The sequence below is a fragment of the Theobroma umbraticum genome, unplaced genomic scaffold (genome assembly GCF_002168275.2).
Source record: "Theobroma umbraticum cultivar Fairchild unplaced genomic scaffold, ASM216827v3 scaffold_67.0, whole genome shotgun sequence".
Classification (NCBI taxonomy): domain Eukaryota; kingdom Viridiplantae; phylum Streptophyta; class Magnoliopsida; order Malvales; family Malvaceae; genus Theobroma; species Theobroma umbraticum.
In genome coordinates, this window is record NW_018397262.1 from 5,193,384 (window position 1) to 5,220,427 (window position 27,044).

The 27,044-nt window shown below is 31.5% G+C and overlaps 5 protein-coding genes across 5 annotated transcripts; all 5 read right to left on the reverse strand.

Annotated features, from left to right (window-relative positions):
- Positions 1 to 597: 597 nt before the first annotated feature.
- On the reverse strand, positions 598 to 3,974 carry LOC110420025 (Polynucleotidyl transferase, ribonuclease H-like superfamily protein). The gene is made up of 7 exons (XM_021433177.1): positions 3,634 to 3,974; positions 2,584 to 2,786; positions 2,286 to 2,366; positions 1,954 to 2,079; positions 1,752 to 1,875; positions 1,014 to 1,207; positions 598 to 875 (listed from the first exon to the last, which is right to left on the reverse strand). Exons 1-7 carry the CDS (start codon positions 3,895 to 3,897, stop codon positions 872 to 874), a joined length of 996 nt encoding a protein of 331 aa, XP_021288852.1. The 5' UTR covers positions 3,898 to 3,974; the 3' UTR covers positions 598 to 871.
- A 732-nt stretch (positions 3,975 to 4,706) lies between these two features.
- HPY2 (RING/U-box superfamily protein) lies at positions 4,707 to 8,599 on the reverse strand. The gene is made up of 7 exons (XM_021433178.2): positions 8,428 to 8,599; positions 8,278 to 8,349; positions 7,484 to 7,594; positions 7,251 to 7,361; positions 5,678 to 5,817; positions 5,224 to 5,309; positions 4,707 to 5,144 (listed from the first exon to the last, which is right to left on the reverse strand). The coding sequence occupies exons 1-7, from the start codon at positions 8,521 to 8,523 to the stop codon at positions 4,999 to 5,001; spliced, it is 762 nt and encodes a 253-aa protein (XP_021288853.1). The 5' UTR covers positions 8,524 to 8,599; the 3' UTR covers positions 4,707 to 4,998.
- Positions 8,600 to 13,034: 4,435 nt separating this feature from the next.
- HB52 (homeobox protein 52) lies at positions 13,035 to 13,920 on the reverse strand. Its single transcript, XM_021432905.2, has one exon. The coding sequence runs from the start codon at positions 13,884 to 13,886 to the stop codon at positions 13,365 to 13,367; it is 522 nt and encodes a 173-aa protein (XP_021288580.1). The 5' UTR covers positions 13,887 to 13,920; the 3' UTR covers positions 13,035 to 13,364.
- A 6,182-nt stretch (positions 13,921 to 20,102) lies between these two features.
- Positions 20,103 to 21,213, reverse strand: LOC110419725 (signaling peptide TAXIMIN 1-like). The gene is made up of 2 exons (XM_021432817.1): positions 21,116 to 21,213; positions 20,103 to 20,305 (listed from the first exon to the last, which is right to left on the reverse strand). Exons 1-2 carry the CDS (start codon positions 21,211 to 21,213, stop codon positions 20,182 to 20,184), a joined length of 222 nt encoding a protein of 73 aa, XP_021288492.1. The 3' UTR covers positions 20,103 to 20,181.
- Positions 21,214 to 23,773: 2,560 nt separating this feature from the next.
- On the reverse strand, positions 23,774 to 26,984 carry LOC110419332 (uncharacterized protein At4g28440-like). The gene is made up of 2 exons (XM_021432332.2): positions 26,604 to 26,984; positions 23,774 to 24,266 (listed from the first exon to the last, which is right to left on the reverse strand). The coding sequence occupies exons 1-2, from the start codon at positions 26,848 to 26,850 to the stop codon at positions 24,076 to 24,078; spliced, it is 438 nt and encodes a 145-aa protein (XP_021288007.1). The 5' UTR covers positions 26,851 to 26,984; the 3' UTR covers positions 23,774 to 24,075.
- Positions 26,985 to 27,044: the final 60 nt, after the last annotated feature.

Here is a 27,044-nt window from a genome sequence, read left to right on the forward strand (position 1 = left end):
TACTAATAATTTTTTTTGTTCATCTTCACTCTCCTGGAAGCGCGTGGTTGTAGGAACTTTAATTGGCCAATAGGAGCTTTTATGAGTTTGTTGACTTGTGGGATCTAAGGGGAATTAGTGCTTGATTGAGTATTAGGGTGGGATTGTTGATCAAAATAGGGAGAGAGATCCCGAGCTGGATGGAGGGAGAGTGGGATATGTGTAGGATGAGTGAATTTTCTTCGTTTTTTCCTACCAAAAGGCAGAAGTTGCCGCAAATATGTTCAGATTTGTTTTTATGATGGAAAATCAAAAGTTTGGGGAAATGGGTGGTCTGATTTGTAGGAGAGTATAGTGGCTTTTGGGGTAGGGTTGAAGGTACAACGGCTCTTTACAAGGGAAGATACTCACCAACGTATTGTTGGTCAGATGCTTGATCATGGGAGCCACTTGAACATACATCTGATCTTTTACTTCTTTCATGCCAGGATTCTAGTATTTTAGCATCAATTGGGTTGAAATTTGGAAGCAAATTTCATCATTTTCTAGTTCATAAACACATAATTTGTAAATCTTTTAGGAAAATGCTAAAGAGTTTTTAAAAAAAACCCCATCAAGTTTGAGTAAGAAACCTTAAATCTTTATCCTCAAAATTTGTATTGTTTATGTCGATTCGAACTATTGAGCACATCCTAATCTTATATGTGCATAAAGTGAATCTAGATTACATTATTGGGGTAACAAAATTTAACCCCCCAATGGTTGGATATTGCTCTATATTAAGTAAAGCAATGAGGGAAGCTTCCAATCTACAGCTTGTCATTGACAATTCATGGAGTACTCGAACCTTCTTCAAGGAGGATATTGACTAATGCATCCAAAAAGCTAAGCATCATCTGGATTGAAAGATAGAATCAAAGGTCAAAAGCAGAGAATTCAAATAACTATTTGTTGAATAATCATGATTTACATCTAATCATTGTGTTGAAAAGTTCAGATTTAGCTTAAAACTGCCTTTTGTTCTTCGTGGATACCTGACACGATTCTCAAAGTGAAATTCAACTTTTTGAGATTCAGAATATCTCCTTGCAGTAATTTGCATAACTGCACCATCAGCGAGCATGTGTTGCAGTACCCTTGCTATGTTTTTTGTGTCATCGATACCTAGATGGTGACATCCGAAAGATGGAATTTCAAGCTGCTTCATCATGGACATCATTCCTCTGGCCTGTCACCCATCATCAAGCAATCATATCACATAAGATAAAGAAGACACAATTAAACCAAACACAAAACCAAAACCAAATGAAACTTTGATCTCTCTATTTGTCGTTGTTGTAGAGGGGGAAGGAGGGGTAATGCAAGGTTGGTCATATTAAACAAGTACAAACATGTTCCATAAAATGTGATGCTAGTGCGTAGTGCCTAGTATTCCATCAAGATCATTATTTCAGATTTAGTTCCTGCAATTCAGTACCCTTTTAAAATCAGGAAAAAAATTATTATTTCCTCTCCAAAGATTGTTTAGAAAAAATATGGCTATGCTTTACAACCAGTTATATAAGTAACAGAATTTAATCTTAATCAGAAGAAAAACCAGTTCAACCAGGATTGAGTTGACCACCTTGGGCATGGAAGATTTGAACACAGAATCAAATTTATCACTTCAGGAAATAAGTATTGGTCATGGATTATCTATCTAAAGCTCCAAGATGCATCAAATGGAAGAAAGAAGAATATAATGATGCAGTCCAATTGAAGCTTGTACTTGCCTCACGCCCATAAAAATTTAGATACACATCCTTTAGATTGATCCATTCCATGAAATATGGGGGGAGCTTGATCCCAGAAACTTTGCATTGTTGAGGGACCTTTGTCTTCAAATCCCAGTTTCCGCTAATATCAAAGAAATGAGCATTCTTCAGTAGACAAAGAAGAAATAGATATTAATTTTTCAAGAGTTTCAAGACTCACCAAGTTACAAATGCTGCTTGAGTAAGGGAGGCACCGCCCTTCTTTTCCCAGAGTTGATGCTGAGTCAACCAAGCTTCAAACTGCTGAATAACTTCCTTAAATGGCTGAGCTGTGTCATGCCAGACTCTACAATCAAGTTAAATTTTAGCTACATACATAACTCATCAGTTAGCCCTACCTACTAGCAATTATTGTAGCAAGGAATTAGCCAACAGAGTAGAAATGGCCAACATCACCGATTTGGGAGGGGAAAGGATCCATCAGTTCTCCACATTCACCATACATTGTACATCTAATGCTCTTAGGATTGAATAGAAGTAAAATACTATTACCTATCAACCCCAAATTTGCCATATTTTCCTTCAATATATTTGTTTATCGCTTGCTCACTCATCTCAGAGGGCCTCACAAACCTGTAACAATTTTTATCCCTTAAGTTAGATATACAGTCATGGAAAGATCGAAAATCATTTGCAACCAAGTGACTCTATCATCAATGTATGCATGCACACATGGTATCAAGAAGGTAAAAGTCAAGCTAGCGCATATGCACTAAAACAAAAAACATAGAAAGAAAAATCCAAAAATGAATTGCCACTGGTGCCAAAGATACTGTAAAGAAAAAACAACCTGTGGAAGAAATCCAGTACACGCAAGGTTTTTGCATCCATCAGCAATACAGGAAACTCAAGTATCTCAACTTTCCCTTCCAAATCAAGCACCAAGAAAAAATCCTTATTTTGAGAGCAGTTTTTCTCAATGAAAGTGGCATTAACTTGAAGATCCCTAGAGCAATCATGACTGAACTTCTCCAGATGCAAAGGATCATCCATCTGAAATGAAAGAGTAAATTAGATATCAGAACAAACAATACCTCAACTTATTTTTCAAAAAATAATAATATCTTCCCATGTCTAAACATAAACACGACTAAATCAAGAGCCTTGAATTTCCACACTCAATTCGCATGTCGTATTCGATTTCAAGAGTAATAAGAAACAAACCAAAATGCTCTTTAAGACATGGCAACATTATCTGAGGGGAACTAAAATAATGCAGCCTGAGAACTGCAAGTCTCTGCAACCTAACCTCTCTATAAACTGGTAATCAACTTGATCATATACAATTCAAAACTTCTACAACCCAACAAAAGGATTAACCTTTAGGAAAGCAATATAGAACAAGCAAATCCACATAATCCTAATAAAATAAGGCTTCATTCCATCATTATATCTGCTACTTGCCCTTATCTATTTGCTTACTTTCTAAAAATTTGTTAAAAAGGAAAACAATAACCAAAATCATATTTGGTTAAAATTGAGCAAATGAACAAAATGCAACATACTTCCAAACATAATTATTTTATACAAAACTAAATCATCTATTTTGTTATGACAAAGTTAAACTTTAATTTTTAATTCTTCAAAACTATTATCTCCTGATTTTACTCTCAAAAGAAAAGCAAAAAGCAAATATAAGAAGGAAATGGAGCTCAAAATGTATGCCCATATAAACAAGCGCATGAATAAAAGTAAACCCACATATAAAATGGCAAAAAGAATCAGGCTTTAAAACTTAACTCGAACAGATGGTAAGAAACGAGAAATTGTCAAAAGAAGCCGTGAAAATCAATGTTAGTGGTTTCTGTAATAATGAGTAGACAGGCAAAACCAGGCATACCTTGGTACATTTCCCTTGAGTGTAGTACAAACACATGGGCCGCCAACGACTACTACTACTACTAATACCCACTTGGGTATTCATTGCAGAAGAAGAAGGAGAAGAAGAGGGAGGGGAGAACTGGGCTGTTATGGAAAACTTGCATGAAGGAACGGGAGGTAGAGTAGAAATAAAGAATGGGTTTGTGAGTGGAGAAGAAAGAGAACGGCTGCAATAAGCAAAGATTCGAGAAACAGGAATCCTAGTAGTATTAACGAAAGCCATTATCGGAAGTGGCTTAAGTTCTGTTCCAGAAGGAAATTTAGATTTTCTAGTTTGTAGCTCTATTTAATTATGTCCTTTTTTTCTCTTATGAAAAATATACTGCACTACGTAAGAAGAGATATATATATATATATATATATTTATATTTATAAATATATATTCTAAAAATAAAATTTTATATTTGTGTCTATGTTGCCCACTAATCAAATACATATATTTTTGAATCTAAACTCAGTTACATAAATCAAATCTGATTTTTTTTAATTGATTAATCACATTTAAATGAAAAAATAATAATACTTTCCTACCTCATACCAAAATAATCAAAATTTCAAACTCACACGTTATAATATATTGATGATAAACTCCCATCGAGACAATCGAATAAACTCCAACCGAGACAATCGAAGTCTCAAATTCGTACATTGCAACTTATATAACTAATAGACATGAACTTTAATATATCAAATTTCCAATTTCAACCCACCATTAAAAATTTTATAGTAATTAATGTAACTTTATATGATTAATAAGCAATTTAAATTTAAATATACATCAGACCATTTAACTCATTAATTAATATATTATTTTTTATTAAAAAATAAAATTCGAACTCCCCTTTTTTCAATTATATATTAAAAAAAAAAAACTAGACATAGATTTACGTATAATATCTTTATGTCCAGACTTTTGATCTTATCCACTTACTTTCCTCTATTTCTTTTGTGGTATGTCCATGGCCATCCCCTACCTATCCTAGAAGGTTTTCATTAACTTGTTTGCAAGTCTTCAATTTAAACAGAAAGAGAATGCTTTGAGAGGATGCCAACCTTTCTACCAACATAACCAGCAAAAGGTTCAAGCACTTCAGGAAGGAATACACAAAGAGATTCAAAACAACTCCTTACATCTTTCCCAAATACAAATTCTGTCAGAAACTGAAGGAGAAAGAAGAAAGGGATTAGAGTGAGAAAGCTGCATAATTACACTTCCAAAATTATATGCATTAAGACTATACAAAGGAAATCTAATCAGCTAGGAGCGACCACAAGTATTCGACATCTTGATATCTATCGGCAAATGCATAACTGGTTCCATGGACTATTCTTCATGAGGCTCCATTTCTGTGAAATCTTCTATGACATCAGTTCTAGCAGTCTGTCTACTCAATGAGCGCTGCTCCTCAATTTCGAAGAGTAACAATGGGTCACAGACAACTCTTTTTGCCTGCAGCATCTTAGGGCAAGCTGACAGAAGAAGAAATGGTCAGGAATGAGGGTGCCGTAGAGAATTAATAACTCTAATATAAAATAAAATTGTATATACCTGATACGGGGCATTTAGCATTGCCACGCTTGGATTTTATGAAGTCCAGGATAGCGCTCTTTTCGTAAATATGCTTGCAGTCCAGGCTGGATCAAAAGAGTAAACATACTGGATATTATTTGATACAAAAGGGCAGACTCAAAAATATGTGTCCCAATGCATACTCAAGTTTCTAAACAACTCAATCATGTTGGCAAACTAAAATTTTCAGGATTTTTCTGAAGGGCATTCCAGCAAATGGGAATTAGGACTACCATGCTTCCAACCATCAAAATACGGTGAGACTTAAGATGCTGAGATAGATTTATGCAAATCTATCCTAAAACAAGGGAACAAATAAGGAACATTTTCCACTAAGAGCAAACGCATCTCTTAAAACATTAACAAATTAACCAAATAAAACAGAATACTATTTTTCACTGGAACGATCTGTTAAAAATTAACTACACGGTACCTGCGAACTGGTTCTGTTAATTCAGTAATAGGCTTTCCGGTCAATGGACATTTAAGATTCTTAATATTGCTCTCCGTACTGGTCATGACAACATCCTCCTGCTCTTCACCTGGCATTGGCTGCCCAGTATGGTGAACATTCTGAGGAAGATTTAAGAACACTGGATATGTAAGATATCCCTTGAATAATCATCCACCATAGTAATAAATCATGTTACCAATAAATATAAAAGCTTAAAGATGAAGATCATTGGTAAACAGTGTGGCACGAAATACCTACTGGCATCTAGTATTCACCAATTCCTGCATGAGAGAGATAAAGACAGAAAACGAAAACATATTTTTCTCAATTGACAAGTATAGCAGATGTGAGCCAGGGCTTCAAGGATTAAGTGACCTACAGATTGCTACTAACTGCACACCAATACCGAGGACTCTTATTTCACTGTAAATGCCACTGATCAGCAGCACTGACTGTAATCTCATATGCCATGTATTTATTAAGCTCAAATACACTTTGACACTTGTCAGTTGTCCCTCAACTGTTGATTTCATTAATGAATAAAACCTACTCTCAGAACGACATACAATAATCTCTTTCACCAAGTGATCTAGATTCTAAAGTGGTTCTTGGCATCGTATCAAAACCTCTTTCACCAAGTGGTCTAGATTCTAATCCTAGCTGCCTCTATACTGATTGAAACTGAACATCAGCACAAAGTATGTGATGGGCCTATGCTTTATTTGTTATTTCTTCTAGTGGATTTTGCTCAAGACAGGTAGTGAATAAACCATGCAACACAACATCATCGTAACATTTTTGAAGATCAGTGCTCCCATATTGCCTATGCATCAAAACTCAGAACACATGACCACGTTTATTGTCTTTGCTTAGGTAGGACATCTGTTGTTTCAAATTTCTCTTGAAGATTAAGGGATGAGACTCCAACAAAAACAATATCCAGTACTAATACTAGACAATAATCAAAGGCCAAGGTTATATCAATAAAACTCCACGTTATTTAACATCCTTCCTTTGGTCATCATGCATCTATAAATTCTATAATCTTTTCTTCAAGTGCATTTTTTAGGCCATATTGATCTTAACCTTTAAGAAAAAAGCAGTGACCATTGGCCAGGAGAAAACATTTGTAAACAAATTCTCGACTTGCTCAGCATTATACAATCTTCTATAATTCTTTTTGATAGTTACTAGGTTCTTATTCTTTTCTTCGACCTCCCTCCATCCCCTTATCAGTCTTCTAAGATAAGTCAAACATCAATTTCAAACATGCTTATATATGCAGATGGAAATGATTCTGACAAAACCAAATTACCCTTACTAGTTTGCATATCTATAGAAACAAACATGTATACTTTTGTCTACATACATATATATAAAACAATATAATGTTGCAAACTCAAAAGCCGAGAGGAACCTCGACCCTAAATACAAAATAAGATTAATTAACAGTATAAGAAGAAATAAAAACAACATATGGATAAAAAATAATCATTGACTTTTTCCATCTTAATAATTTCAAAAACTGGCTTGATGTGTTTGAAATACCTACCCAGACAGCTTGCTGGAACTGATGTATCAGTGGATGATTCTGTAGATTTGAAGATGAACTAGCCTTAACCTTTTCAAACTCGGAATCCAGCAACTTCTTAAAATCAGTTAACTGTAGTTAAAACATGCAAGCAACAGATGACATTAATTCAGTAAGCGTTAGTACATCGATACAAAATGATATTACTAAACCAAAAAATATACATATAATGCATTAAAGAAATAAACATGCACCTCAGCCCCAGGTTCATATGCCTCTCCAACAGATTGAATTGCTGATGAATGATGTAGGCAGTTTTCATGACCTTCTACCAGTTCAGCAACAGCTTCTTCTAGCTGCTTCACCTACCAAATGAACTATCATCAATATCCTACCATACCAAAAAGGATTTTGAATTCTGATTAAAGTTAAAATTTTGGTTTTCAAGTCATCATATATCTAAAGTATCAGAATACGGTTTTGTTTATTTCATTTATTCTTCAACGTTGTTTTTACCCCTTTTCTAGAGCAGGGTGATCTGTAACCTGGAAGCTGTACTAGAGACAGAGGTTGAAACATACAAACCAGTCCGGAGAGCTACAAGTAAAATCCAACACTCGTTCCAAAACCACAAAAACCTTAACAAACCAAAGAACTGACTCAACATGGCATAGTTATGACACTATAACCGAAACCCCAACCAAAAATTTTCAAATTCACCACCTTATTCATCAACTTTATTAGTCAATCGAAAGGGGAAAATTGAAAAAAAAAATATTTCTATAATCATTTTCTAATCTTGTTTCGGGCTTTACTCAAACAAAAGTTTAAGCAATGATTACAAGTTTTATTGCATTTATAAGAAACAAGTATAAGGGTTTTATGGGGTTTTATGGGCATCGGAAAAAAACAAAACCCAATTCAACCCCACATGTCCTCACTTCTTTTCACACTTCAAAACTATAACCCGTTAGTTTATCAGAAACCCACTATAAGAAACAAATTAAAAAAAAAAGTAAATATTATTATGCAAATAAAATAAAAATACCATCTCGGATTGATTATCTGTCTCTAAATCCACGGCAATTTCCTTCATCGAATTCCAAGCTTTCCTTATATCCTGAAAAAAGAAAAAAACTTTCAAAATTGCTTTACAACGTGGACAAAAAAATTCAAACTATACTAATAATAAGCTTACGGTGACAAGCGCTTGATTTTCGGAGAAAAGGTTGGAAGAGGCGCGTCTGATTCTTCCACTGACGCCGTCGGCGCGACATGCCGACGTCGACGCCATTTAGGTATTTCGTCGGGTCGGCTTGTATTACGGGTTTGTTGGCCGAAAGTACTGGTTTTTTATTTTTTGGACTACTAATTTGGAGGGAGCGGGGCAAAAGGGAGAGAAAAGAATAATATAATTCTAGCCACAAAAACGCGGCGTTTTTAATGCTATTAAACGAATCGTTTTGAGTTTTTCTTAAGGTTATATTGAGCTTAATTAGTGTTTTTTTTTTAAGTTAGGATCCGTTTGTCACAAGCCTCAACTTAAGCTCAACCATGTGTGGCTTTAAACTCTAAAAATAGAGTTTTATAAGCTTAAAGTTATATTGAGCTTAATTAGTTTTTTTTTTTTTTTGCAAATAGGATTTATTTTCATGAGTTAGAACTTATGTCGAACTTCGTGTAACCTTAAGTTTTAAAAATAAAATTTAAATAAATTTATAAATTACGAATCTATATTTTTAACTCAAAAAACTTGCTTGATAAGTAATGAGAAATCCATATTTATATCCTAAAGACTCATCTCATTTTTTACTGATGTAAAATACCAATTATGCAATGTCCCATTGCATTGGCTCTTTACTCATAAAAGAGAGAGACTTTTACACTAATTCAGGTTTATCTCAACCTTTATATCTCTTATGTGGGCCAACATCAATAAAGATCTGAGTCTACTCTGATACCATCGGCTACGGATTGAAACTTAAACTCAACTTCGTATGAAATTTAAATAAGCCTATAAATCACAGATCCACACTTCGAACCCAAAAGCCATGCTTGATCGGTGATGAAAGACTCATATTTATGTTTTTAAAACCCACCCTATTTCTTACTAATGTGGGATGCTGTGACATGGCTCGTAATTTATCAATTTACTTAAGCTCTATTTTTAGAGTTTAAGGCCACATGACATTAGATTTAAATTTCAATCTGTAATAAGTGGTATCAAAGTAGACTCGAATCTTCATTAATGTGAGGTTTTTATGAGAGATACTAGGGTCAATATAGACCCAGACTAGTGCAAGAGTTCCTTTCCTATATCGGTAAAGAGCCAATGTAATGAAGATATTGCACAATTGAGTGAAGTAAATATTACGGATCTCACATCAGTAAGAAATGGGGTAGGTATTAAGAATATAAATATGAATCTTTTACCATCTATTAAACATGTCTTTTGAGTTGAGAGTATAGACCTGTGATTTATATACTTATTTAAATTTTATTTTTAGAACTTAAAGCCACATGGGGTTGGGTTTAAATTCTAACCTGTGACACTATTTAGTAATCATAAAATAACTTTATTTGGATAAACTATAGAAAATATTTTATTTGGATGTTTTATGACAAATATTTTTCATTATTTATTTTTAAAAAAGTAAAACCTTACGAATTTACTTAAACTTAACGAACATTATCCAAATACAATAGAAAAAAAACAAAAAGAAAGATTACTCAAATTACATACATGTTAAAAAAAAAACTTATTTTTGAGGGATTAAGTATTATAGTTAATTAGTCTCCAAGCTTCAAATTGATATTGATTTTATTTGAACGTTTTATGAAAAATGTTTTTCACTATTTATTTTAAAAAACAAATACCTTAGCAATTTAATTAAACTCAACAAATATTATCCAAATACAATAGAAAAAAATAAAAAGAAAGATTACACAAATTACATACATGTTAAAAATAATACTTATTTTTGAGGGATTAAGTACTATAGTTAACTAGCTTGTAAGCTTTAAATTGATATTGATAACTTGAATCTTGAAATCTAAAAATTAAAGATATGCTCTTTGGGTAGATAGTATTGCTTATTGAAGTATCATTGTTGGCTTAGAATTTTTGTTGCAAGCCCTTTAAATTGATCGTAGATCCTGAGAGGGGAAGGTTATTGAAAGAAATAGGAGTTTACTTTTGAGAAAAAGAAAGGAAAAAGAGGAAAAGAAAAGGAAGATAAAGAAAGAAAAGAGGAAAACAAAGAGATGGGAGGTACAGGCTACTAGGGTCATATTTATAATTTGGATGAATCTTATTTAATATCTATAAATTATAAATATGCACGCCCTTTAAAAACTTAGACAATTCAGAGGTGTAATTGCACTGTTAAAGTCAAATTTTCAATCTCATATAATGTGAATACAACAATTAACAAACAAATAGGACATTATTCTTAGTCAAAGGTCATATGCGGTGCCTAAGCTTAGAAGCTATAGCTTTGGGTCCCCACAATGCTGTTCCTATTTGCTTTTGTCATTAACATGTAATCATTCTGTCATGAAAAGTGTTCCAAGTTGTTTGGATAGGATTGGGGTTTATTTATTTAATTTTCTCTAAACTACTTTATTAAGAGATAGGACAAAATTTTTCCTTTTCCTCACATATGTTATTAGGAGGGAATAAAATTGGATGAGATCAATGATCTGAACGTAATTTGAGTAAAACGGTTTAGTCTAATTAATTGGTTTAAAAATTTTTGATTTAATTAGTTTATTTGGTCAGTTCTTAATTTTAAAATTTTTAAACCGTATCGACTAAAAAATTAAATTAATAGTATATATATTTTTTATAAATTTATATAAAATATATAAAATTATTTAATATTAATTTAATGGGTTATGTGAAAAAACATAATTATGTGAGGAAAAGATAAATATTATTTGTATATTTTAATGTTTAGATAATTTGTATATTTTATAATTAGGTATTTATAAATTTCAATGTTGTAAAAAAAATGACAAAATTTTAATTCTTTTTGTCCGAAACCAAATTTGTTGAACCAATTGAATGTTTAGTCAGTTTGATTTTCTTTTAAATTTGGTTGGTTTTGGTCTTTTTTTAAAAAATGTTTAATCTATTGGGTCCTTAATTATGATAGATCAAATCGACCAATTGCTCATCCTTATATATTATCCAAGAGTTCAACATCCGTTCTTTCAAAAAAAATTAAATTTACATATTTTAGGTGTTGCTTTTTTTTTTTATAAAATTACACTTATCACTAGTAATTAAAATTATAATTAAGTATTACATTTCATAGAAAAAATTATTAAACAAACAAGTCGCCAACAAATCGATATATAATTGAACAAATTCAATATAAAATTGAATCAAATTCACAAGATCTCAAGATTCTGAATCTCGTCGGCAATTTGAGGTTTTATACCCAACCATATCAATAAATAAACATTGAGTTAAAAATTACAATTTTGTTTTGTTGAGTAACTTAGTGAATTAAAATATCTAATTTAATTCATAATCATTGAAATAGATGTTACTTAGTTAAGAGTCTAATTTGAATATATATATATATATATATATATATATATATATATATATAATCCTTGACTAGTCTAACTCACATGATAAGAAGACAAAGGAGAGAAAGTTTCATGGCTTCCAAATATAAGTTAGCTTCATTCATAATTTGACTTTTTCCACAAAGTTTTGGTAAAATCTGCATGTCCAATTCTTCGGCTCATCATAAGTTGTTGTAGACTTTCACTAGTTTTTAGTCTGAAAAAAGGATAGTTGAATTCAGATATCTAATTCGATACACTGAGTATCTATTATATTATATTATATACTTACATCATATTGCTTTCAAACTACTTGGTCAGTCTAAATTAATTGCTTTTCTTCTTCTTTATTGATTACTCACCTAATTAGGTTATCAAAATAATTTTTTTAACTGTATCTAATTATATATTTTAGGAAATTAAAATACCCATCTCATTATATAGTGGGTTAAACAAAATTATTGAAAAAATCGACAGTGTTAATGATATATTTTTTTTTCCAATCGGGAAATAAGAAAATCAAATTTAACTTTTTAAGTAGAGAGATAAATACATCTATCATTAATCAAATACTTGAATGTTGAAAATATTAGTTATTTTCAATTTAAATATAAGCTATATGTCTCTTAGATTGAATCTAATTAAAAATTCTTGATACCATGTCTAAATGTCGAATATATACTAAGTTTTTATTTGCATACAAAATTCCAGATTAGGGCATATTAACTCAATTCGTTAAGGTTAATTTTTTTTCATTCATTTGTTCTTAAGTAGTCATGTGATAAAAATATACCATTACTCCATTAAAATTTTACACTCCAATAGCACCAAACTACTGGTGTATGTATAAATAATATCACAGTCCATTAACACAAATTAAAATTAATCTGTCACATTATAGATTTCCAGCTAGCTAGTTACTCCATCGGCCAGAAAACGCATGCATCATAGCTTTTAAGAAATACATAGTAATTAACATGGTGATGTACCAAAACAAGACAGTAGACTGAAATGGTACTAAACTTTCAATCTTCCATAGGGATGAGACAGAAATTAATTAAGGGATACCAATTTACTGAAGAATGATGCATGAATGTTGAAGGGATCCCGTCATTAGACAGACTGCCATTTCCCACTTGCATTGGGCATTTAAGTTGGATAGGAACAAGCAACAATATAGGTCAATAAAAGGGTTAATCAATTTGGCTTTGTTTGTTGTTACAAGACAAGTTTATGGTCACTCCAAAATCATATAACAAAGACATTAAAATTTTTGATGTAATAGGCTACTGGAAATTAACATTAAGGAATTAATCCAACTAAAGTTGTGTTTGGCAAGAAGGATAAAAGTTGGAAAAGTTTTTGTTTTTCTTTTTTTTTTTTTAAATCCAACCGCTTCAATTTACTTCATAACTTAGCTATTGAATGATTGTTTGTCCATTTATCCGTTCTGTCCTTCAGAGCAAACACTGCCTAAAAAAGTCTACTATTTTCTTACAAAGACAGGCAACAAGAAACTTGTTATTGCAATAAAGAACAAGTTTTCCCACAACCACCTTAGCTCCAAGTAGACCTATCTGCACCAATCAAACAAGCGTAGAGTTCATCAATCTGCAAAACCTCATGATCATGAACATTATCCTCATGAAAGCTAGAGCTCCCTCCTTCTTCACTAGACCCTGCTGAAGTGCAAGAAACGAAAGGAGGAGGATGGTGGCGAGGATCTTTCTGGTAATTATTCATGGAAAACATCATCTCTTGAGCTTTCCTTAACTCTTCTTGAAGATGCTTGACATCTTTCTCAAGCATTCGCTTCTCGGACAATGCATTCTCTAGTTTCACTTGGAGGGTGTTGTAGTCAAGTTCCAAGTTTTGTGTCTTCCACCGGGCTCGCTTGTTCTGGTACCAGATAGCCACTTGTCTTGGTGGAACTCCAAGCTGGTTGGCAAGGTGAAGCTTGAGCTCAGGTTCCAGCTTCTTGTTGGCAGCGAAGCTTTTCTCAAGCTCCCTTACTTGCTCTTGGTTCAGCCTCTTTTTGTTGTGCTTGGGGGCATATAGTTTTTGGCTATGGAAATCCATGTTTTTTGGAAAATTGCTTTAGAGAAAGGAGGAAAGTGATTTTGGGTATGGGAGTTTCTGGTGGATTGATAATCCTATATATACTCTCATGAAGTTTTAATAAGAACTTGAAGAAGAGGTCCTACCAAAATGAAAAGGACGGAAGAATTGAAGGAGAGAGAGAGAGGGAGGCTAGCTAGGCGGCTTACACAGCATTCAAGTCGTGCACAAGGATGGTCTTCACGTGGGTTGGTCCTACTTATGCAATTACATATAATATGTTATCTTATAGTATAGATTAGCTATATGATTGAGGAAAATTAAAATTCATGATTTACTTTCTTTTTAAAATTTGATTGCAAGGCATATCTAAAATGAATCCAAGTATAGATATACATCCAACAACATTCATGTAGGTTTATAGTTGTCTTCCATATACAAATCTTATTAACGATTGATGTGAAATAAATTAATCTTTTATAAAAACAATATATATTTTCTTGTATTAGGTTCTTGATAAGATCATAGAAAATTTTTTATATTTACTCCTTTTTTTATCATCTTATTAGATTTTCATATTCTTCAAGGTCCTTTGGAAAAAATAGTATATATTTTGTTGCACAATTTGTAGCACTTCAAACAAAGAGAAGTAATATAGAGCAATGTGAGTGTGATAAGAAGCACAGCCTCATAGTTACATATGCTTATCTCAAAATCCTTCCACTTTCTCAAAGTAGAAAACAAAGCAATAAAACAAAGGAAAAGTCTTACCAAAGAAAACCCACTTGCTTCATATTAGAATAATATATATATATATATATATTATAGTATATACACACACATGCATACAAGTTTGAAAGAAATCAACAGCTGCAAAGGAAGGTCTTCGCAGTTGTTGATAATTGACTGTCAGACCTCTCCCAAGTTTGATCAGCGCCGGCGGCCCAGCAACATACTATAATTGGTTATATTGCAAGGACTCGAAGGTACAATTAAATGCCACCTTCCATATTTCTGCTAACTAATTACATCACATATATTTTCTATTTAAGGCAATAGTTTTGGTATAGCCTTTGAATTATAGGGAAAGTTTAGATTGGGAAAACAAAGATGATATTATATATATATATATATATATATATATATAGATAGATAGATAGAGAGAGAGAACCTTAGCTTATTTCTTAGCCTTAACATCAATTAATGACCTTTAAAAAAGTAATTGCAAGAATAATTGGGATTAATAACTTGACATAATAATTATATTATTTGTTACATACCCACTTAAGAAATTCGGGTTATTTAGGATTTGAATTTTTTCTTTTCGTTTAATTTTTTTCCGTAATATATGTATCAAGAAAAAAAATTTAAAAAAAATCAGTTTCCTTGTGTTTGTCATTGTATGAGGACAATTTTTGTTTGCAAGTAATAAAATTCAAAACTATACTAGCTAGCATTTACCAATAATTTGAACCCCTAGAGCCTAAGCCATTTTAACGCCAGGCTTCATAGACCCCCACAGAAAACATTATAGGTTGAATAACAGCCGACAGAAAACATGAATGGGATTTTCACCAAGTTTTATCATATATAAAAGAAAATGTCTCATATCTTTGCCAACAATTTTTGTCACCTCTTATTGTTTGTTGGATGAGGATCATATCATAAGACTAAATGCATGAATGTGGCAACTTGGGTTTGCATTCAAGAAGCTGTTAAATCTCTTCAATCAGAAGACTAAAAAACTTTTGTATCCCTAAAGATGAACTAACTTTTGCCATGGGACCAGATCTTTGTAACAGGTTGAGTGCATGAATTTGGTCTTCTTGCCACCTTAAGAAGACAATATAAGAGGGTTTTCCAAATTAGACACAGCAAAATAATTGTGTATAACCCTTTGAAGCCAAAAACTAATTATATTTCTTTCAGGAATTGATGAAAGAAAATCCTGAAAAACCCCTTGTCAACAATCCGTTGTTGCTTTGGGGTTACATCAAATTGAAAACTTGTGTCCTTTAGGAGGGCAGCAGGCTTCCCCACACTTACATTTGGATGATTTGGTGGTTGAAGGCTCTGTTCATGAACCTGTGAATCGTGATGTTCGCCCCTGGGGCCTCCCTCCCTTCTTGAAACTCCGTAAGACCAAAATTTTTTTGTCAAGGTTCTGGTGAACTTTTCAATGCTCTGCACTGTGTGTATTCAAAGGTTTTGACTGCTTCTCACCCATCCACCCCTCTATGCATAAACGAGGAAGCTAAGCTAGCTCAACCGGGTCAACTTGCATATAGCCCTCCAACTTGATGGGTACTAAAATTTGCATAAACGTGAAACACAGCAGAGGTCAAGAAGAGTAATGTAAACCAGATAAATTTTATTTTTATTATGATATTCTTCTGATAAGATGTCAAGGTCACTTTCCCTTAATTAATACTTTAGAATTTTGATGCCTTTGTTTCATTTTAGAGTAAAATACCCTATCATCTAAATTTTTATCAAGATTACTCGGAGATTTATTAGTTTTTGAAATGAGATAGTCTATTTTAAAAAAATATTTTTCATTAGACACGTAAGTCTAGCCATTAATCAATTGTTACTATTTTTATCAACTTGCCGACGTGGTAAAAATAGAAAGATAATTTTATTTCTAATTAATTTTCATAAGTATAATTATATAATTTTTTTATTAAAAAAAGCTCCCCATTGGAGAGCACCAATGCTCCCTTCCTTTGGCCCCGATGCTCCCATTTCTTGGGATCAGTGCTCTTTATTTTTTAAAAAACATAATAATAAAATTTTAAATTAATAAAAAACATATTTTTGTCTTTTCAATATTTTTGTTTACGTGTTTTTAATTTTGGGACAGAGTGTCTATTTTGAAACTAGTAAATTTTTGTATAATTTCAATCAAAACTTAAAAAAATCAAGATATTTTACCATTAATTTTAATATGTGTTGTAAAAGTTTTCATCCAAAATTTGTCAACACACTATCAACATAAGAACAGAATAGTAACATGTGCATCTACAGTCTAAGTAAACATCAACACATCTTTAATGTTTTTAAATTATAACAATGTTGTCGATGCATACATGAATTTGAAATGGATTAAAAAAAGTTATAGATAAATAATAATTTTATTTTATAAAATTATTTTAATTTACTTTTGTTATTAAATATTAATTAAGTTCTTAATTTTTAATTATAATTTAGTTGTTTTTATAATTAGTTTATTTTTAAATGAGTTATTTTAATTTTATGTTATTTCTTTTAAATTGGTTATTATTTACTAGTTTTTTTATATTTTTTGCAAGAACTAAAGAAATTGAGTTTAATTTTGGAAAATAAGGTGTTAGAAGATTTGGAAGTCTGCTTGCATATGCATCAGTGTTTTGCCCATAACTGGTGCTACAAACTCCAAATGATGCGATTCTTGGACTATTGGAAAGCTAAGAGACAGAGTTACAACTTTGATAAGATCATTTTACCTAATTTTTCCTCAAAGATAGAGAAAATCAAGTCAAAAAATGGCTGGACGTACTGTGGTGAGAATTGTAACTTTTAAAGACTGATAATTGATAATTGGGCCTTTTTAGGTCAACTTAGGAAACTATAAGTTAAGTTTATTAGCATAAATAGGATTTTTTTTAAAAATTAGGACATACAACTTTTAGAGATTTAAGAAGTTAGAAGTTGAGGCTGAAACTTAGAGAGCAAAACTAAAAATATTTGTTTTGTTTTCTTCCTTAGCTTTTACTTTTCTTGTTACTCGCAATGGTTGAATTTTATATAATGTTATTTGTCTTTGCAATCATGAGTAACTAATTTTTTTTTTTAGAATTGCAATTAAATTCACATGTAATATGAATTTTTAATCTCTTTCTTACTTATTTTTAATGGAATTGAATTGTTTGTTTCAATTTGTTCTTAATGTTTTTAATAGCTTGGCCACCAATTAAATTGATTTAGGAACCTAATCAAACTTGGGTAAAGGAGTTTAGTGTAACTAAAATTAAGATAACATATGATCATATTAATTGATTTGCTTATAGGATAGGGAAATACTTATAAATCACATGTAGCTAGATTAGAACCTGAACTTACTAAATCTATTTTAATTTTAATTTACATTGGGATATAGTGTTTTGATTAAAATAAATATTTTTATAAGATGTATCGAGAGACCCTTATAAATAATTTAGGACTCTAGTTTAGCGATTCAACCCATTAAAATAAGTTAAGAAAGAGAGGTAAAATTTAGATGAAGTGTGAAGAATATTGTAATACGAGACTTGTTTGATTTAATATTTACTTGAGTTATAATTATTTTGATTTTTTTAGTTTAAATTTTAGTTAATTATTTTTAGTTATTTGAATTTAATTGTTTGCGTAAGATTAAATTGTTTTAATTTTAGTACTTAGTAAAATTTTAAATCAATTTTTTGTGGGATCGATATTCTGTTTACTTATATATTATCTATTTGATACGTATACTTGCGTAATAGAATTATAACTGATAATAAAAATTTCAAACTTTATTAGGATAAGGATAAAAATGAAACAGTATGGGTATCATTTGTTAGATATTGAATTTCTTTCTTTCTTTTTTTTGTGGATCATGCTACATGAACTCAATTGGATGTTGGTGTCCGACATGATTAAAACTTATTTTCATAAGCATTTTTCCCATTGCTATATGGGACAAAAAATTTGATAGGGGCAGGAAGAAAAGAGTTCATGAATGGTTGTGAATAGATGGACCGAGTTGATCCACTGTCGCCAGTGCATCCCCTCGTCGCTGACAAAGACTTGTCAAAAAAAAGGGCAACAGTTTCACTAGGAAAGGCACCCCCTGTCCACAAAAATGACCATTTTCTAAATTTCTGAGCTGTCAACGAGCTTCTCCTCCTCTGCAACACCAACTCGAATTCTATGAAGAGATACAATGGATTTTCAAGACTAGTCGATGGTGTATCTTCAACAGTGGATTTTCTTCTTTCCCTGTGTAGGTTTTTCAATTAATTCCGACCCAGAGACACTGTACTTTATGACTTAGGCCCACTTTTGTTACTCAATCCTTGCCTATGAAATTATGGGATTCTTTCTTTTTCTTCTCTATGAGAAGCTGTTGCACATAATTCATCTTGATTTTTGGGAGTATTTGGAGTCTCTGAATGAATGCTTATCAAAGGCTTTCATCTTTTGTGAGACCAATAGGAATTTCATTGTAAAAATTTATTTGATAAGAAGTTGTATTTTATATTTACAATTTTAAATTATACGATGAAAACTAACTCTTTTTTGTTTCATAAATGTTCATATCATATAAAAAATATAAACAAATCTTCCTTGATATACGATGATAAATTACATAATAAGAGATAATTTTATAAAAAATTTAATTAAATAAGAAATTATTTTGTTCATGCAAAGGATTCGAGAAGATAAGATTTGATATCAATGAAGTCCAAAATAAGACATGAGGTTTGGTCTTGATCGACAAAGGTGAAACTGGTGGGGCAAATTCTGTTTCCCCATATGTGTTTGAGTCCAAATTAGTCGATATCGTATGAAATATAAAAGAGCAAGTACAAAATTGGTCTGATGCCCCCAAGACGGTGCCAATTTTGTTCAAATTTCTAGTCTTCACCACAAAAAGAAAAAAAAAAATTGCACTCAAATTATATTAAAAGTAAATCATGAAGGTCTTTTGCTTACTTTGAAAAGTCATTTTTTGAACATAATACGGTGTATGTGGCACCTTTTGTAGATTCTCATTCAACCATGTATTTCTTGAATCAAAATGTCTACACTTTATTTTCATAAAATTTTCGACATACGATAATAAAAGACTATATTATAAAATAATAACCTTGGCAAAAAATAATATTTTTTGCATAATTAATTTCATCAAAAAATTTTGATGTAATTTCAATGAAGTGTGCACAAAATGGAATTTTTACTATTATCCAAGGAATTAATAACAATACACATTAATGGTTGACGAATTTTTTTTTTGATGGAAAATTGTCATTGAGAAAGGGTTTTATTTTTGTAATGTGTTAGATAAACTTTTAGTTGTTTCAATAAAAGATTACACTCGAATGATCACCATTTATAGTTTATTTTGGTATCCAAATGTAACAGTTACTTCTCTCTTTGATCTGTTCTAATTTGACTCCAAAAAACGTTATACAATTAAAAGAAAAAGGAAAAGGAAAGGAAATAATGCATCAAAATTTCAAAGGCTAGCTAGTTCGACAGTGCAACATATAGAAACTAAACTAAGTTACAAAATGAAAAATGAAAAGGAAAAGGCTCAACAAGGAATTAGATCAATAAACCATTGAATTATTGTTATAGGAAGCTTCACAATGCTCATTGCCATATCTACTATTGGAACACAACATGCGCAGCAGGGGCACAGGCAACTGAATATTGACCTGCCAGTTATAATTTTCACTAAAGAATTAAGAAATTTAATTGTACAAATTAATTATTAATCCTCAAAAATGAAAAAAATTAATTAAAGCTTTTTCCTTCAAGTTTAATTTGAACAATTAAATCTCATATTCATTTATGCAATATAAAAAATTAACTTTAAATCATATAAGAGGGAGAAGGAAATAATCAAACGTTTTTTCTTTTCAATCAAATGGATTCATTTATTACTGTATCAGAAAATTGATACCAAGTCGAGTTTATATTAAAACTAGACAAATCGAAAGCAAATTTATCAACATCCCAATAAGAGACTGTTAGAACACCTTATAAAATAAAACAAATTAAAAGGAAATCATTTGGCACCAAAATCAGACTTAATCACACTCAAAACGTAGAACTAGCAACAACAAAGTTATATTAAAGCTACACCCAAAACAAAGTATAAAAGGCTGCCTAAGAATATAGAAACAATGGATAAAAAGTTGTGGAGAATTAATTCAATCTTAGGATATCAGAACATTAATCAATTGGTTTCTGGATCAATTGCTTATGATTTAATTTTTGCCCCCTTTATTAAGGAGAAATTAATGTAGAAATTATATCTATATAAATATTCTTAAAGCATTGCATGAGGAATTATAAGAACTATATGAGCTGCAAGCCTTGAAGCAATATACTAATAAATGAAACATGAAACCTATATGAACTTGGAGTAAGGTTTTCCAAGTTCATACAAACTAGGCCAGAAACAAACATTAATTTGAAGAAAAATAAAGAATAAATGAGAGGAAAATGGAAGTGAAACTTACCCAATAATCCAAATGATAGCCCCGATGAGGGAGAGAAGTAAACTAAGAAAAGCAAAGGGCAGCCCTAGTAGAAACCCTAATGGCCTGCAACTTGCCATGACTACTCCTAGCTAAAGCTTTCTCAACATCTCCTCAGATTCATTGATATGAACCACATGAGTCCTTGAAAGATTGGTATATGTATTTGTGGTTTAAGGAACAAGTTATGACTGTTTTCGGATTCCGGCAAAGTTTGAAATAATCTACGGGATATCTCTTCTTGATTTGGTTTAGGATCTACCCTTAGACTGATATTTGATTTGCTGTTTATTCGAGTCTTGGTGGTTTGATTTTCTTGATATTATGCAACAACAAGGGCTTTCATTTTCGACCTCAAAAAGTTATTTTTTTGTTGCCGAAAGACTAGCTGGAAGATTGACTTTTCTTTCTACAATGAACCATTTTTTTGTTGTAATTTGAACACTTCAATTTGACATAAAAAAACAGTAAGCAAATGTTAATTAAGGTATTGACTTAGATCTCTATTTATATTGCAATGTTGTTGTTCACATGTTTGTCCATGGAAAATAATATCATGCCATTGTCACACTAAGGTTGATCATAAAAAGAATGAAATAAAAAACAAAGAAGAAGAAGGGGAAGCCATGAAAATACAATTGGATCAAATTAGTTACTTTACTTTTACCTTTTCATCTTAATTTCCTATCTAATATAGGATCAAATTTTCTTAAAATTCTTATTTCAATTTACACATCTATTTGATACTAATAAGTAAGTAATTTATTTAACATTCATAAAATGAAGTCAAATGTTTAAGTTAAATGAAAACCCTAAGTTATTAGAATAGCAAAGCAACTAAATTAAAGGAGACAGAGGAGAAAACCAAAAATGTAAGTTAGGCAAAATGAAATTTATTGCTCATAACATATTCCAACATATGACACCAATATTCTAAATCTTTTTAGCTAATAAATTATATTGAGGGGTTCAAAGTCTTAATTCTATTTTTTTTTTATAAAGGTAGAGAATGCTTCTATTTTAAATTCTAAATTGAATTTTATAACTACTCATCTTACTCAAGTATTTTCTTTTTAGGTCTTTTATATTTGTAAATATATCATAATTATGGGTATAATAATAGGTAGTTCATAATTATTTTTTGGTCAAACAAAATCCAATTTTATTACGTATCAATAAGTTGATACATAAATAAGTCTGTAGTTGAACCAATTAAATTGAGAAAACAAAAACGAAGCTATTTCATCACTTGTAATACCTTAGAAACCAACACAAAATATAAATCGAGATTAAGTATAAATAAAAGTCCACAACACCTTAACACTAAATATAAAAACAGTTAATGCGCATCTACAACTAAAATGGAAAAACCTTATTTTATTCATTAAACCTTAGAAAATATGCATTATATACTCTAAAAAAGAACTTAATTCCCCAAAATACCAATCATATCATAACATAAGAAATAATTAATAGCATTAAGAATAGTATAAATACAGCTATATATTTCTATGCATGTTTGTGCATATTTATGATCTTTTCGTTGCCATGTAAAGGACAATTACATCAAAAGCAAACAAAGGGTAAAAATCTAGCTGTTTATGCATAGAAGGAAAGCCTAGCAGTATATATAAGTTCTTGCAAACTAGAGAAATTTTCATTCACGAAGGCAAAAGTTCTAGCTAGGGGCCCTAGTATAAACAATGTTTCCTCTTCGTTTTTTAAATACTTTTGACTGAAGATTAATTTGAGTTCAAAAGCCCTATCATTATAATTGATGTTACTACTTCTTTTTTAATAGTTTGATTCTCAGTTAAGTTATGGATTATAGCCGTAATTGGAAATTGCAGCAATGGCAGCTATGCCATGAAATGAGATTGATTAGGTTCAATAAAATAAATCAAGAAACAATAAGTAATACAGTAAGTTCTGCCAAAATTGCTCTCTTATCATTCTTTCTTTATCCCTCATCAATCCACATTTGGTTAAAGTCAATTAAAACCCATGGGCACTCACATTGTTAAGCATAGGTTGACGCTTGTCTCCACCCATCATTGGTAAAATATAAGGAGTTTACTCTTTATTAGATTGTTGATAATTAACACATCACATCCAAATAATTTTGATTTGTCTCCAAGAGAAATATCAAAATCTTTAAATTCTTAAAGACTTTGCAACTCCAATGGTGGAGAAGAGATAAAAAAATTATTTTTATTTTTTATGTATTTTTTAAAAAATATTAATATTTATTTTTAAATCTTTAAAAGTTTTAAATTTATTTTTATAATAAAATGACACTTTATTCGAAAATTTGACTTATTGATTAACACATTATCTCTTATCTAGAAAATAAAATTCGAATCCTCCTTTTTTTAATAAAAAAATAATATAAAAATACACTATTTGAGCATCAAATATTAACCCTAATCTGACTTGAAACTAAGAAACACTTAAACAGTGAATCCACACCATGTCTATTTTCACTGTAACAATTGTTAAAATTTCTAAGTTAATCCCAACTTGGTTACCATCCCAATGGTTGATTTTCATCAAACAAAGCAATTGACAGTGCTGGATACTGCCAACATACTTTATGTTTCAGACATAAAAAAGATTGAGAATTAGAGATAAGCATGAAAATTTAAACCAGAAAAAAATATATCATTAACATTTTCATATTTCCAACTTAAGCAGAGTTCCAAGCTGTTTCTGCCAATACCTAACAAATCCTACTTCTGATAGTCATATTAAACAAAAAAGACTGCATAACTTTTGGTTTAGTCATATCTATTAGCCACCCAAACTACATATACCATTCACAAAGTAAAATGAAACTGCAGAACTATCACATTAGCATAAATTTAGAAGAAACTACCCATCACAGCTTTTGACAATTATGAAGCTACTCTTCTTCCATAGATATAGAATATTATAAGACCTTGTCACTCCTCAACCACATTCACCAACTCATATTCAACTAGAGAGAGATTGTTATCCTCCTTGACTACAAACTTTGCCGGCTCGGTGACCTCAACACGCCCCCATTTGTCAACTGCTAGCCTCATGGATCCCTTAAACATGTCAATCTTTGCATTGCGGAGAATAACAGTAGCACCTGGCTTCATCAGATCAACTAAACATATAACAAGGTTGTTAACAACGGAACCAAATTGAAAGACAGCGATTAAATAAAATAAATAAACCTCAGATTCCACATGCCATATAAAGCATTTTGCATGATGCTTCTATTTTAAGTTCTAACGAATCAAGACATATGTGGAATATGTATAAATTTATCCTCACAGACAACATGAACCTAAGTAGTGGTCTGATAACAACACAAACAGTCACTGCAGTATGGTTTACCACATTCCATATAATTGCACATATATGCATACATCTATTATTTTAAATTAGAGCAGAAGTTATAACAAGCAAAGTGGAATGTTAAATGACATTTCAGATTTACATCAATCATCAGAAGACCAAGGGATCACTGTAAGATTGAATGTCCACACTCATTGATAATAAAGGTCGTAACAACTTACAGCCTTGAGTTAGCTTAACAGTTATGATGCTAGAACACTGACTTCGGAGACATAGTTACCAATATACCTTAACTCTTCAACACCTTCCATAATCATAATTAACAAACTATTCACATTAAAGAATGGTTGACTTGGGCTGAACTTCAAGTGGATTACTCAAAATTCTATAACCATAGAAGTCTTTCTTTTTTTTCCTTTTAATTAATTCAGAGTTTAAACAAAAGACAATATAAAGTTTGAACTACTACTGAGATGCCGGCTCTCTTCCTTTCCATATAGTTTAAACACATCAAAGTGGACAAGCAGCTAATAAAACAATTTAATCCAACAAATTAATCTCCAACCAAATATAAGAAATAAAAACTGAAACCCAAAATGTGAACAAAGATAGATAAAATACAATATCCATGATTAGATGGTTGCACCCAATTAGATGGTTCGGTTAAGCTAATTTGACTAATGCAATCTCCATTCATTTTTCTTTCACAACCAGAAAAGAAATCACACAAAAAAAAATTTGTAATTTCGATCCTCTGTTTTCCTTATCTGCTCTGTCACATGAGAAAGAAGGGAAGGAAATGCCAATCACTCATTATTAAGGCAAAAACGCTATAAAGAATTGAACTAGAGTTAATGTTGCTGGATCGTAGCGATTATAAAACTACTTTGTCAATTCATGTTGAACCAAATTACTATTATAACCTAAATTCTAAACAAAGAAATCTAATTTGATTTGTTAAGCTAACAGCTTGCCCCAATAGAATAGGTTTAACGAGTTACCAAAATAGGTTAGCTCCTCACAGAATTGGTTGTAGGATTTGCCACTAAAGATGCAAGCATCATGTAAGGGAGAGAAGGGAAAACCACTAGCGAGCACCGTGTAAGGGAGAGAAGGGCAAACCACTAGCAGATTCAAGTATGGGCATGGTTTTACTGTTACATGGTAAACTACGCCAGAACAAAAGCTCCATGGTTTACTGTTAAATATGCTCGATTGAAGTTATGAACTTCCTATTTTCCAAATTATATAGCATAAGCACCCGAGCATTTGGCTCATTGGTTGGTGCATTATCCTCCCTGCTTAAAGAGCAGGGTTCGAATCCCCCCTCCCCCAATTATAAAAAATGAAAAATTATATAGCATAAGCATTAAATAGGATCGTCTCTGTTTCCTTCTCTTCACTTCAAATGTCCCACATAACAAAAACAATTTCACAAGTATTAGGAAGCTCATTCATTCTCATTAAAGTTAACTACATTTTCTATTTTAATTTCCTCCTATACCAATCTCAAAAAACAGGACGCCAAGAGCTCATACTCCCTTCCTTTTCCCCACTTTTTTTATCCATATTCTCATCAACATACACAACCTTGTTCACACACAAGTGCTTCAAAAATCAAAGCACCAAAAGTCAAAACTTTCATTCCCAATTCCAATCACCTCCATTTTCCATTCCTTTTTTATTCTCTCTCCGACATCCATTTCCGACATGATGCACATGAAACAAAGTAAAACAAAAACATCGATAATTTTGATGTCCCCCAAACTTTAAAACCTCATTCCCACATTCCCCATCAAATCCCATCGCCCTCTTTTCCCCTCTCATTTTTCCATTTTCCCACCAAACAAACAAAACCCATGTCACAAAACACCGCCTATAGAAAACATACTCATTCAAAACCCACATAAAAAAGCCCATCATTTTATATAATGAAACCACATATATACACCAAAAAACCCATCTTTTTACATAAACTCAAATATGAAGAAACCACATTTCAGAAAATATACCCACATAAACCACATCTTTATTAAAAACCCGCATTAAAAAACACACATAAAGACCAAAAAGACAAAAAATTCTTATATAAAATGAAATAAAAAGACATGACATTTAAAATTCAAAAAAACTTAAAAGATACCTTGATCATTACGAGCTGTGAAGAGTATCGAACCAGTTTCATCCCCGATAAGGCACTCGGCGATGCGGGTTTGGCGGAGATGTTGGGAAACGGATCGACCCTTTTGTAAGACAACGTTGGAAGAGAGCACTTTAACAGTCAAAGTGTGGCCACTTGTCCCCGGCTTCAGCTGCTCCACTTTGGTGAAGACTGGTTTCCTTAGCCCTAGTTTTGTAGCTGTTGCTGCATTGCTCTGTTGGGTCGCCATTGGAGAAAGAGAATGCAAAAGAAAAGGAATAAAAAAGAGAACCCTAAGGTTTTGAAGAGGAAAACGAAAGATTCGATTAACAAAATTTTCCTTTTTCCTTTTTCTCTTTTGCGTTTCTTTTCCTTTCTTTTTCCTTTTTCTTTTATTCTGGACGGTTCATGGGTGTAATTAACTTTTATTAATTTTCATTTCGA